This window comes from Muscardinus avellanarius, assembly GCF_963383645.1.
Source record: "Muscardinus avellanarius genome assembly, chromosome: 20".
In the NCBI taxonomy this organism is placed as follows: domain Eukaryota; kingdom Metazoa; phylum Chordata; class Mammalia; order Rodentia; family Gliridae; genus Muscardinus; species Muscardinus avellanarius.
In genome coordinates, this window is record NC_137806.1 from 24198563 (window position 1) to 24213263 (window position 14701).

At 43.1% G+C, this 14701-nt stretch overlaps 1 protein-coding gene across 1 annotated transcript in view; it reads right to left on the minus strand.

The window, feature by feature from the left end:
• TAF3 (TATA-box binding protein associated factor 3) overlaps nt 1-14384 on the minus strand; it is a gene marked incomplete at both ends in the record, with an annotated part of 133353 nt that extends 118969 nt beyond the window's left edge. The window contains 2 exons of the mRNA XM_080717014.1: nt 7805-8044; nt 14219-14384. Coding sequence (XP_080573140.1) covers nt 7805-8044; nt 14219-14384 — 406 coding nt within the window. The remainder of the gene's footprint in view (nt 1-7804; nt 8045-14218) is intronic.
• Between the last annotated feature and the right edge of the window lie 317 nt (nt 14385-14701).

The window sequence follows — 14701 nt, forward strand, 5'->3', positions numbered from 1 at the left end:
ACTGAGGATTGACTCCAGGGGCATTCTATCTCAGATCTACACCCCCAGTCCTATTTTTTATTCTTTATTTTGAAACAGAGTCTCACTAAGTAGCTGAGGCTGGCCATGAACTTGTGATCCTCTTGTCTTGGCCTCCCAAGTACTGGAATCACAACGTGGGCCACCACGCCCGGCTCTTTAATATTCTTTAGCTCAGTCAATTAGATAGTAACTGGTGATCTCACCAAGAGCTGTTTCAAACAAAAGGATGGTCTGTTGCTATAAAAAAAAAATACCTGAAATAAAGAGAACAAAGGACAGGCGGGTAGGTGGACTGCAGTAGTAATCCCATCCAAGAAACAGCAGCTGAGGGGTCCTGGGTTCCAGGTGAGGCGAGCCACGAGGATCAGAGCGGGCAGGAGACCAGTGCAGGAGGAGAACAGGACGCGCTTCTCATTCTGGCCTTAGTATCTTGGGGGATGTGCTTTTTTTCAACAAGTTTGTATTACTTTTTAAATTTTTTTCAAACCTGGAATTTTTACTTTTTAAAGAGCTTCATAGCCGGGTGTGGTGGCGCATGCTTGTAATCCCCGCGCTTGGGAGGCAGAGACAGGAGGATCGCGCGGGTTCAAAGCCAGCCACGCTGGCTTAAGAGACCCTGTTTCCAAAAAATAAATAAATAAAAAATAGGTCTGGGAGTGTAGCCCAGAGGTAGAAGGGCTTCCAGGAACCCCAGGACCACCAAAAAAAAAAAAAAAAAAAAAAGAGCTTCATAATAAAAATAGAAACTTTGGGCAGAAATGAGACAACTACTCATTCAAAATAGGTCCAAATAATTTATGTAACGTTCCCCTTCCAAGAGGGGAAATGCAGCTTTCCATTCATTAAGTGTGGGTTGCACAGTAACCTCTTTTCAGAGATTACAGCACGGAAAGAGGGGAAAAAGAGTAACTGCAGTAGAGATCCCCGATAAACACCGTGCTGGCCAAGTGACCAAGGTCAACGCCAGCAGAGATGAATGATGCTGACGCATGTTATAACCTTGGTAGGATGTGATCAAATGATACTTTACCTCTGTAGTCTTTCACCAAAAAAAACTCACAGCCCCGTCTAATAATGAGAAAATATCAGAAAAATTTCAATAGAGGAATATTCCATAGTATACCTGACACATAATCTTCAAAACTCAAAACAATAAAAGTCTGGAAAACCTATTTCATGGATGGGATCTTGGAACAGAAAAAGGGCATTAGGTAAAAGCTATGGATGGACAAAATGCAGATTTCCATTAATAATAATGTATCAATATTGGTTAATTAATTATAACAAATGTATCATGCTTGTATAAAACATTAACAGGGGAAAATGGGAGCAGAATATAAAGGAACCCTCTGTATTTCTTATTTCTTCTGTAATTCTATAACTGTTCTAAAAGAGTCTATTTAAAAATTAAAAAATTAAAATAGAGCCTCCAAAGGTAGCACCATTCCAGTATCTTTGCCAAAGTTACAGAGGTTGGTTAAGTTTTCTGCAGGTAAAGCACAATGCCTGGCTTCTATTTCTCTTTTCTCACGTCAACTCTCTGAACCAGTCAACAGACCCCGGGAAGACCTGCATCTCCTGACCACAGTCTGAGCGCCAGCAGGGGCTCTGGCCTCGTGCGCTATTTTCAGACATTCTTCAGCACAATAAACAAAGCAAAAATTACGGTAGTAGTGTGAATCTGAAAATATGTATGACCAAGTGGGATACCATACTTCACACTGGGTTCCAGCCATCAGAACTATACCATTGTAAGCAAAAAACATGTGGGTATAAAATAGTCTCAAGAGGTCTGGCTTCTAAACACACGCCGAGGCACGGACGGCTAAGAACCGCTTCCCCTGCCATCTCCTCTCGGCCATCTTCACACTGCTGAGAACAGGCAGCCCCACACACAGCCCCAGGCCAGCCGTGGTCTCTGCTCCCTCCACGGGAAGCATGGGATATTAATCCTGCTTTCCATTTATTTTTGTTTTAAAGTGACTTGCTAAATTTGTATTTCAAGTCAAAGGTAAGCAAATTCCTAAGAGTAAGGATGAGGAGATGGGAAGAGGATTAGCACCCACTGCTAAGTGTTTTATGTTTGGCACTGTCCTATTTTATATGAAGGTCATGTAAAATATCTCGACCTTCCCTTGGCCAGTTTGATCGGTATTTTGCCTACTTTATAGATGAATATAAAGTTCAGAAATATAAAATAACTTGGGAAAACTATAAACTCAGTAAGAAGCTGAGTCTTTTTTCTTTTCTTCTTTTTTTTTTTTTTTTGGTGGTACTGGGGTTCCTGGAAGCCCTCTACTTCCGGGCTACACTCCCAGACCTATTTTATACTTTTTTATTTTTTGGAAACAGGGCCTCTTAAGCCAGCGCGGCTGGCTTCAAACCTGCGCGATCCTCCTGTCTCCGCCTCCCAAGTGCGGGGATTTACAAGCGTGGGCCACCACGCCCGGCTTGCTAACAGTATTTTATGACCAAGTTTGGCCCTGCCTGTGGCTCTTAAGAAAATAGAAAGAAAATAAAAAACTTTATTTTCCTTTTATTTATAAGCGATTTCATTACCAAAGTTGTCCACCTCTGTACATACATACCACACTTTGTACCAGTGATCAGAAGACTAGGAACATTCTAACATGCTGCACCCATAAAAAAACCATATTGTAGCCGGGCGTGGTGGCGCACGCTTGTAATCCCAGTGCTTAGGGGGCTAAGACAGGAGGATCACACAGGTTCAAATCCAGCCTCAGCTACTTAGTGAGACCCTGTTTCCAAGTAAATTTTAAAATAGGGCTGGGGTGTAGCCCAGAGGTAGAAAGCCCCTGGGTTCCAACCCCCAGTACCACACACACACACACAAAAAAAATTATATTATAAATGATTTAGTAAGTTGATTTATGTAGCCATATTAAGAAAGAGAAACCTTAAGATTGCATTTTATATCCTTTCTGCAAGAACAGGGAAAAGGTTTTAATAAGCATCTTATTGTTCTACCTATCACTTAATAAATCTTTATGAACCATGTGCATATTAGCCATATTTTTGCTCCTTAGATAATCTGTGTTAGCTGACATGAGAAAAGGAAGGCCAGGTGTGGATGCACACCTCTAGCTCCAGCACTCAGAAAGCGGAGGCAGGACTGCTTGACCAGGAGCTTGTAACCTGCGGAGAACACAGAAACGGCCATCCCGAAAACACAGAGAGAAAAGGAGGGGAGGCAGTGGAGGCGGAGGGAAGGAGAGAGTTCTCAAAGCTCCTGTTACCACCTTTTAAAAACGTTTATGGTTCACGTTGCATACGAGCTTTAAATGAATTAATATTCTTTTGCTTCAAATAATCGAGAAAAGAAACCCCCAAATTTGCTGTCATATAATAATCACCAGCAATATCTAAAAATCACTCAACTATTTTTGACATTCATTCATTATCCAATATAAATCTGATATTTTAGTTACAGTACCTTGGCAGTATTTATTTATTTAGTTAGTTAGTTATTTTTGCGGTACTGGAGATTGAACACAGCGATGTCCTACCTCCGAGCTACACTAAAGGCCCTATTTCTTATTTCTTTCTTTATTTCCTTCCTTCCTTCCTTCATTCCTCCCTCCCTCCCTTCCTCCTCCTTTCCTTCTTGCCTTTCTTTTGCTGTTGTGGTACTGGGGATAGAACCCAGGGGCATGTTGTTGGGGGGGCCTCACCAAGTAGCTGAGGCTAGCTGTGAACCTGTGATCCTTCTGTCTCAGCCGCCCAAAGTATTGGGGTTATAAGCATGTGCCACCGACCCTGGCTCCTTAGCAGTATTTAAACGCGATAACCCTTAACTTTAAAGGAATTTTATTGTGTCATATTTGCACGCTGCACAAGTAAAATAAAAACCAAATGACTAAGGGTAAATTACTATCTAAGAGTCAACTTCAATTTTGCATAGTCAATTTCCTGGGGCTTAATATATTATTAAAAATAATTACACAACTCTAAATAAGTATAGATTGTATGCATTAACCAAGGACTAAGATTAATCCAGGGTCTAGAGGTAGATATATATATATATATTCATTCATTTATTTTTGCAGTGCTGGGTATTAAACCCAGAGCTTTTCCCATGTTAAGCAAGCACTCTACACTAAAATACACCTCCAGTCCCATGAGTCCAAACTTCTTTAAGAAGACAGAAACCACAAAATAGAAAGCTACCGAAGGCACAGAAAACATGGACTAAAATAAAATTTTTAACATGGAGAAGACAATTCTGGTTCCATCACAGGCCACCTGATAATGTACCTAAGTTCTGACTATTAAACGTGATCACTGTCTCATCCGCTGGTATAAAGCTCACAATCTAATCCCGGTACTTGAGAGACTAAGACAGGAGGATGAGCAACGTAGGCGGACTTTCAGCAACCTATCGAGACCTTGCTTTGTAATAAAGATCGCAAACTAGGGCTGGGGTAGAATGTCCCTGGGTTCACTCCCCAGTACCACGAACACAAAACCAAAAGCAAACTCATAATCGCCTATCATTCTGAGGACCATTCACGTACTAATTACTTATGCATTCATATCTTTTTTCAGTTTCTTCCTCTATAATGACTTGTTTCCTCCCATCGTTTGATTTGCATTCAGGTTTTCTTAGCACAATTGTTAATTTGGGGAACTAATAAGTGTGGCCTTCCAGTGAAAAAAAGCCTTCAGTAAGAGATCCAGGGTGTTTAATAAGTCACGCTTAGGGAAAACAAAGACGTTCCAAGACCACCTGACATTCCAGGCCTCTCTAGAACACGGAGTTCTTTCCCATCCAACTACCACAAGCCTCTGCCCAAGGAATGCTCCCTTGATAACACTGGCATTTAAATGCGCTCATTGTATCTCCTTTTTTCCTCCTTTTCCCCTTCTCTCCTCCCCCTCCTTCCAGTGTCCAACTCAGTTCCAGAATGTCTGCTGATGACACACTTTATTTAAGGCACCATCCTAGGCCCTGTTGATGCTGATTTCTGGCTTTAGTCATGATTAAACTCCAAAGAACACTAAACTCAGGCGTGGTGGCGCACACCTACAATCCCAGTACTCGGGAGGCTGAGACAGGAGAATCACAAGTTTGAGACGAGCCTCAGAAACTTAATAAGACTCCCAGCAACCCAGTGAGATAGTTTCAAAAACAAAAATAAAATGGGGCTGCAGGTGCAGGTCAGAGGTACAATGCCCCTGGGTTCAATCGCAGTACCATAGGAAAAAAAGACCTACTAAGCTGTTGAGCAGAGTCTGTTTCCCAAGGAAACTATAGAAACTTTCCAAAAGGTTGTAGTGAACACTTCTCATTATTAATCATTGGCTAATAACAAAGGTGAATAAAAGCTTTATCTTGAGCACAATTAATTATAACACTAACATGATTCAGTCAAGCTCACTGCACCCAAGATTCAATGTCTGATGATGGCCCACCAATCCCCAACACAGCATTACAACTTAGGTCCAGTATGTGCCCAGCTTTTCAGATGCAGCAACATGGGCATGCAGAGGTTATAACAATTATCCAAATTTAAACCTAGTCAGCCGGGCACAGTAGAACATACTTGTAATCCCAGCACTTGGGAAGTTGAGACAGGAGGATTACAGGCTCAAGGAAAGCCTCAGCAACTTAGTGAGACCATTAGCAACTGTTTTAAAATAAAAATAATAATAATGATGATAAAAGGGGCTAGAGGTTTAGCTCAGAGTGAAGCAGAATAAGATATTATAAGAAACATATAGCAAGAAACTGCAACCCTTGGGCACTGCTGGTGGGAAGGTAAAATTCTGCCGTTGCTGTTGAAAATGGCATGCTGGGTCTTTAAAAACAAGACAGAGAGCTGCGGAGAGCAGAGCCGAGTGGGAGAGCATTGGCTTTGATGCGCGAGGCCCTGGATTCAGTCCCCAGCACCAAAACAAACAAAAACCTTGAGACAGAATTGCTGTGTAATCCGACAATCCTACTTCTGAGTATGTACCCAAAAGAACTGAAAGAAGAGAGCAGGGGTGTAGCTTGGAGGTAGAATATTCCTGAGTTTAATCTCCAGTACTAAACAACAAAACTTGAAAGCAGGGACTTAATCAGACGTTTGTATACCAATGTTCAGAGCGGCATTATTCACAACAGCCAAGAGGTAGACGCCAGCGATGTCCACTGACTGGTGATAGATTAACAAATGTGGAAGACCCATAGAATGTGAGGTTATTCTGCCTTCAAACACAAGACACTTTTGATACATGCGACAACATGGATAAAACTTGAAGACATTACGCTGAGTGAAATAATCCAGTCATAAAGAGGGAAACACTTCTGGGCACACTGGTGCATGCCTGACATCCCAAAGACATGGGAGACTGAGGCAGGACGATCGCAAGTTTGAGGTCAGTCTGGGTAACGTAACCCCTTCAGTATATAAACTAAAGAAGGCTGGGGATGTAGCTCTGTGGCAGGGTCGCCCTAGGTTTCACCATCAGAACCCCCCCCCCACACACACACACACACAGGACACATACTGTAAGATTCCACTTCTAAGAACTACTAGGAAAGACAAATTTATAGAAAGAGAAAATGAAAGCAGTTTCCAGGGGCTGGGAGAAGTGACGAGCGGGGTTTATGCTCAGTAGGGACATTTGAGTAGACTGACGAAGCTCTAGAGATGGATGGTGCAAATGGCTGCACAGTAATATGATGTCAAAGAACTGTCCATCGGAAAATGGATACAACTGTCACTTTTATATTATATTTCATTGCCACGATTAAAAACAGACATAAATTTATTTCTGGCATAATTTACATCATCTTGGTTTTAGAATTTTAAAAATGCCATGTGTGTGTGTGTGTGTGTGTGTGTGTGTGTGTGTGTGTGTGGTGTTGGAGACTGAACCCAGGGCCTTCCACCTCAGAGCTACAACCCCAGCTCTATTTTTTTTCCAATTTTTTATTCGGAAACAGGGTTTCGATAAGATGACACGAGATGCTAAGGCTGGCTTCGAATCTGCGATCCTCCAATCTCAGCCTCCCAAGTACTGGGATAATAGGTGTGCACCACCACGCCTGGCTCTAACTTTTCCATTTTTTTATAGTATATATGTATGTGTGTGTGTGTAAATATATACATGTATATATGTATATATATCATCTATAAGTGAGACCACCAATTCCACCAATTACCCAAGTATCTTCTGAGAATCTCTGTGAAATTAGTGATCTACATATAAAATGCTGCAGGACTGAACTATGCAATGCGATTGATCACTATGCCTGATTACTTTTATACTCAAAAGTTCTACATGATCAAACAATAAACATTTCTACCTGCTATAAAAAAAGGAGCGAAGTCTGAACAATATCAGTGGATATTCACAACTGCTCACTGTTTCTGGCATACACAGCAATGGTACTGATCTCACAGTAATAATACAAGAACGGGGGAAGAAGGGCGCTACCCCAATTTTTCTTTTTGTTTTAAACGTTCTCTAATTTACTCAGCATCCTGCTCTCACAGAACATGCCTACTTCATGTCTTTTCTCTGTGAACACATTCTGTTCTCCCCTGCTTAAAATTTAAAGGGGAAAAACGCCTCATCAGACGTTACTCAACTACACCGTGGCTCTGCTTGGTGATGCCAACTCTAAGTTTGTTGGTTTAGGAGTTAGAATAATTTGTAAACAGCATAAAAGTACGTTGACTGCATTTCTAGAATTTGTATACTGCACAGAAAGGAAAGGTAGAAAGGTTAAATCCTCATTAGCAGCCACTACACACGAGGTGTGCTCACAAACCTTGAGAAGACAGGATGGGCGGCATGTAGTCGGGAATGTATTCTTTTCTCTCCTCGGCATCTTTGCTTCCAGGTTGAGGAAACTGAAGTACATTGTTCTTGCTAACGGGAAACGAAGGAATTTGATGTGGGAAAGTGACAGGCTCAATATTATGAATATAGTCTTCTAGTTCATGCAGACTAACTCCCATAAGTTGGAAAGCTTCACTGACATCATCCAAAATCGGGTCGGTTCGGCCATCTGAAACAAAGTCAAAAGCAAATCAAATTATTTTAAGAAAATCCCAGGAACATTTTTGAAAATATGAAGAAAAATGTACAGCTCAGAATCAATATACTATGTATTTAAAATTTAATTACTGGAAACAATTGATAGATTTTTTTTTTTTTTTTGTAGTTTAGTTAGGGATTGAACCCAGAGGCATTCTACCCCTGAGCTGCAACCCCAGCCCAATTTTACTTTTTAATTTTTGAAACAGGGTCACACAAATTTGCTGAAGATGGAGTCAAACCTGCACTCCCCTGTCTCAGCCTCCCAAGTCCTGGGATCTCAGGTGTGTGCCATCATACCTAGCTAGAATTTAATAGGTGTGTGTGTGTGTGTGTGTGTGTGTGTGTGTGTGTGTGTGACACTCCCAGCCCTTTTTATTTTATTTTAATACAGGGTCTCACTAGTTGCTGAGGCTGTTCTTAAACCTGAGATCCTTCTATCTCAAATTTAATAGATTTTTAAAAATACAGCATTACATTATTTAATAGAAAACTCACTCTTGAAGTCCATAAAGTCAATTTTAAACATGTTCTATTGGCCAAAACATGTCAAATCATACTATCAGCTCAGTATAGAACAAATATCAATATAATTTACAGAGCAATAGCTCAATGGTTTAGCTCCTGTATAGCATGTGTGAGGTCCAAGTTTGATTCCCAACACCAACATACAAAAAAAAAAAGGGGGGGGGGCTGGGCGTGGTAGTGCACGCTTGTAATCCCCGCGCTTGGGAGGCGGAGACAGGAGGATCGCGCAGGTTCGAAGCCAGCCATGCTGGCTTAAGAGACTCTGTTTCCAAACAAAAATCTAAAAATAGGTCTGGGAGTGTAGCCTGGAACCCCAGTACCACAAGAAAAAGAAAAAAAGAAATCTACAGATGGTCAAAAAGCATCCAGAAAACAGTGGCTAACACACAGTAAATGCCCAATAAACACTAACATTATTTTCATCACCATATTATTTTCATCACCCATGCTGTACTGACTAAGTAAATGCTCATCCTATTTCTGTTCTTCTCTGACCCATTTGGTCCTGGAACCTAGAACGGGGGACCAGCATCTGGCAAATGCTCAGGACGTACCTGTTGAATCATACCACTGAATCAACTGTGTGTGTTGTGGGGATTGAACCCGGAAGAGGTCTGCCTCTGAGCTAGATCCCCAGCCCTATTATTTTTATTTTTGGTGGTCGTTGTTTTGTTTTCAGTACTGGAGGCAGAACCCAGAGGAATTCTACCTCTGAGCCACATCTCCAGACTTATTTTTAATTTTGAAACAGTGTTTCTCTAGCGTGATGATAGTCTCACTAAGGTGTTGAAGTTGGAGGTGAAACCTGTGGTCCTCCAGCCTCAACCTCCAAGTACTAGAATTACAGGCGTGTGCCACCATGCCTGGCTTGAATCAAATTTTTATTTTTTATTTTTTTTTTTTATTCTTTATTTTGAAACCGGGTCTCACTGAGTTGCAGAGGGCCTCACTAAGTAGCTGAGGCTGGCTGCGAACCGCGATCCTCCGGTCTCAGCCTCCTAAATGCTGGGATTACAAGTGTGTGCCACCACACCTGGCTTGAATCAAATTTTTACATTAGAAAATACTTACAAGGAAGAACATGAATTTTCAGGTGTAATTTGAAGAATATATAAAATGGATAAAAATAAATGATTAAAAGTTAGGTAGAGTAAAGCCTGGTATGGTGACACATGCCTATAATCCCAGCACGTTAAGAGGCTGAGACAGGAGGATTCCAAGTTCTAGGCCAGCCTGGGCAACTTAGTGAGGCCCTGAAATAAAAAGGGCTAGTGATGTAGCTTAGTGGTAGAACTCCCTTGGGTTCTGTCCTCAGGACCAGAAAGAGAGAAAAAAAGCATTAGATATAGTGAGTTTCTTTACAAAAGCAACTATTTCCTATGCCTATCCTTAATAGAACTTAAGGTTCCTACATATTTATTTATTTTTGTGGTACTGGAGGGTAGAACCCAGGGGCTTTTCTACCTCCAGGCTATATCCCAGACCTATTTTATACTTTATTCAGAAACAGGGTCTCGCTAAGTTGCTGAAAGCCTCACACAATAGCTGAGGCTGGCTTTGAACCTGTGTGATCCTCCTGTCTCAGCCTCCCAAGCGCTGGGATTACAAGCGTGCGCTACCACGCCCGGCTAGGTTCCTATGTACTTTAAAAGTCTATGAAAATTCCAGTTCTCAATTTCCAATGAGTTTAAAGGATTTTTTTTTTTAACTGAGCTCTTCTATGATCACCTCAAGCTCAGCGGGTCTGAAATTAAATCGTACTGCAAAGTGGAAAAGAAGAATCCAAATTTGGCAAGAAATAGACCTGCAGGTGCTCATGGGGCACAGAAAAGTCTGGAAGGATATACAGCCAAGGATTAACAGTTCCAGCGGGTGGAAACTGCAGCACAGGAGAATCATGGTTGAAGCAGGAGACTTACTTCTAACTTCAAACACCTGCAGGCTGAATATTTCTACAATAAGGGTTACTTCTGTGAGGCATAAAAGAAAAAAAAGTAATACTCATTATTCCTCTTAGTGAACACGGATATGCATTTCACCGCTTCTATTCTTACGAGAGTCATTATTATTCCCAGTCTAAAAACTAGAATTATCTTAAATTCCTCCACATGCGATGCAGTCTCGACCCAAGACCTGCACTTCCATACCCCCCCATCTCTTGCTACAGATTTTGGATTTTTTTTTAACTCTACAGACCTACTATTACGACATCAGTATAGATGTACTTGGGGTGTACATTCCAATACCCCCAGTAGATGGCCAAAACCTCAGAGAGTACCGAATCCTCCATACACTCCCATTTTTTCCCCTAAACATACAGATCCAGGTTAAAGCTCAATTTATAAATTAGGCACAGCAAGAGATTAAGAAAATAATTATAAAACGGAACAATTCCGATACTATAATCTAATCAAAGTTATTTTTATTAAAGACTTATTCCACGTAATACTTTCAGACCACGTGTAACCTCAGCTGAAATCTCGGAATGCAAAATTGTATGTAAGAGGGGCACTATTATGGTTTCAAATTGTGCTACTCCAGTCTCTGGCGCGCTTCGCTACCAGTTCATTCTCTTCAAATGCCCCTTTCATCACAGTATTCCCCGATTTAGGAGTTTCCTGCTACGTTTCACTTCTTTTGTAAAGCTTTTAGATCCCCCCGTAAGCTGATTATACTCTGCAGAATATTTCCTCTCTACATCCTTCAAATGAACTAGCTACATACATAAAGCTACAGCTGGCTGCCTGAAAGGGTCCACTTATTAACCTCCTTTGGACACCTTACTTTATGCTATTCTCTAACCGAATACTCTCACCTTTATACAATCATGCTTCGTAGCTCAACTCCAGTTTCACCTTTCCTGCGAGGTTATCCTACCCTGGAACCTACAGCCCCCAAACATCTGTCCTTTTTCCATTTACTGCTGGTACCATGCGATCATTAAGGTAGACTACGAGTCTGCAAGAGTCACTGTGCTTTCAGGGCCCACACACGTACTTCATTCATAAGAAAGCACACAGACATGGGTGTGGTGGTGCACACCCATAATACCAGTATTTGGGAGGCCGAAACAGGAAGACCGTTGGTTCAAGATCAGCCTCAGCGACCTAACCAAGACTGTTTAAAAAATTATTAAATAAATGAAAAAAAATTAAAAAGGGCTAGGGTGTAGCTTGGAGTGAGACTGCCCCTGGGTTCAATCCCCAGAATCCCCCCTACACACACACACACACATCTGCAAAGCACATACAGAAACATCTGCTCCTTATTACTTTGGGAGAGACTGTCACCTTAGAAAAATTTAAAAGCTCCTTTTATGTTGAATTAATAGTAACTTCCAATTGTTGCTTTAACTTTTTTTTTTTTAAAGAAACAAATACCATTGGTTTAACTGTGTTGAGATTTTGATATACTTGTACACACTGTGTGGGCAGACTGTGTCTTGGTAATTTTATGTCTCCAACACTTAGCACAGGCCTTAGTTCATAAGTGGTACTCAATAAATGTCTGTCAAAAAAACCAGAATTGAACAGGATAGAATACAAGACTGTAAAGTGGTAGCCTGGGCTTGTAGAACTTAATTCCAAGGTAAGAATAGTATTGAAAAGAGAACCCCAAACTAATAAGTATACCTAAATTCACATTTTTTGAAAGTCATCAAACCATGATGGGGAACGATGCACCTGACAACAGCATTCTCACTAAAACTAGGAAAATGACCAGAGAAACTGGGTAAAGGTTCACATTAAAGCCTTGTAGAATGACTCCTTGATGTCTTTAAAACACCCAGTTGCCAAGCGCTCTGGTTCTGTATAAGGCAGAAAAGACAGCTATGATTCAGGAAATATTTTGAGTCACAAAAGGTACACAACTTGGGAACTTGGTGGCAAAAATATAACCTATACTACCCATACTGGTAACAGTATACCAGGACCACAGAGGAGCCACTGAAAGAAAAGCCAGAGCCCGGAGAGTATCTGCTGCTACATACTTTTAATGTAACAATAAATGAATGTTACTTTGCAGTTTTCAGTTTAGAAGTATCAGGGAAATCAAGCATTGAAAATATGGTCACTTTAGGAACTCAAAAAACTAAGTCAGTAAATAGCTATTAAGGCAGTAGCGTATAAGTTCATTCATTTATTCGGCAAATATTTTCTGGGTGCCTATTATATTTTTGGTTCCATACTAGGTTACAGAATACAAATATAATCCATTTTTTCTCTTGAGGAGGGAAAAGAGACATGCAGAGACAACTACAAAACAACATGATAAATAACCTAATGGAACTATACATGGGATTAAATGAGATGAAATGAGTTCCCCAGAGCAAGGGAATCTGGAAATGTAAGTAGTACTACTGGTGGACCCGAGGGTGATGGACACCCTAAGAAACAGCATGCATAAAGGCGTGGATAGCTTAAAATGTTTCGGAAAAGGCGGGTAGCTCAGCTGGCTTGCAGATTAGTACCGCAGAGCGGGAGAAGATAAGAACTGAGAAGGAGAATTGGGAGCTACCAAGAGTTTATATTTTTAGCCTGGAACCAATGGAGAGCAACTGAAATGCTTCTAAGAAGGACAGGGTCAGCTTTGTGTTATGGACAGATGACTCTGGCAGCGCTATGGACGTGGCAATAAAAGCTGGAGCCTATTTATGGGCCTCAATTTCCTCATGAAGTAACCACCTCAACAAGACAAAGTATTCTATCAAATGCTTCCGCTCATTCTCCAGCTTACCACCTTGATCACTGTAACCTGCAATATAAATGACAGGTACCCTCCAACACACCTGCGTACTTCACACGTCACCAAAATAAAGCGCTTCCTGTATTCAAATATTCCAAACCGCGAGACCCAGGCTTCGATCCCCCCACCCCCAGTACTGCAAATAAAGACATAAATAAAATATTCCGAATTACTAAATACCACCAGCGAGAGATACTTCCAGACGTTCACTTAACACCACGAACACTGTATCCAGATTACCCGGAGAACCTTGCCAATCACCTACGATTCCTCTGCCACACTTCTGACATGAAACACAGAGGGAGCCAAAAAAAAAAAAAAAAAAAATGAAGTCAAAGCTCACTGAATCGGAGACGAGGAGAAAGTCAGCCCCGCGGGGCTGTTGCCCGAGGGAGGGGGCAGATCCGGCGAGAAGAGACGAGTGTCCCTAACGGAGCCGGGCTGCTGTCAACGAGACTGGAGTTAAGGAGCTCAAGGAGGGCCAGTCTTGTAAGAAACGGCCGGTAGACGGAGCGCCTGTGACAACTAGTTGTAGTAGTTTGCGGGCAAAGGACGAAGAGGACCAGGGCGAGAGAGGGTGCAGGGCATCCCGGGGGCGGCTCCCCGCAGGGCGCAGGGGAGACAATGAGACCCGGCGAGGGAGGGAAGAGGGTGTGGAGCTGCGAGAGACCCGGCTCGGGGCTGTGGCGGGAACTTAGCGGATGAGGAAGAGGCAGCGAGGGATGCCCAGAGTTTGCAAGGGCACGGCGAGGCCGGGGCGGCGGCGGCCCCCGGGCCGGGCCAGCACCCAGCGCCGGGGCAGCGCCGGGGAGACCGAGGTGTCACTCGGGGCTCGCGGGCTCCAGCCCTCCCGCGCCCGGCCGGTACTCACAGAGTTCAGAGTACCGATGGCAGCCCCGGCCCAGCTGCTGCAGGTAGCGCTGCAGCACGTCGGTGAGGAGGTGGCAGGCGCTGAGCTGCACCGAGTCCCAGCCCAGCGCCTGGCAGATCTGCGCCACCGAGACCCTCAACAACGACCTGGAGTAACTCTCGCACATCCCGCTGCGTGGACGCCACCGCAGCCCGCGCTGCCACTGCTCTCCAGACCCGCCGCCTGGTCTTAGCAGAGCCTGCGATTCATCCTCTGCGGCCCCCGCGGCGGGGAAATCGTCCCCGCCGCCCCCGGCGACCACCTCAAAGCCCCAGCAGCACGGAGCGCGCCAGCCTGAGAGCCGCCATTTTGGACTCGCTCCGCCTCCCGCTGGACGGCCGCCGGGGCGAGGCAGCACGAGACGAGCGCCGACCGCATCGATGAGAAAGCTCCGCCCCGTGGGAGCAGAGCGATGGGCTCGCTGTCGACGCCCCGGCCTGGGAG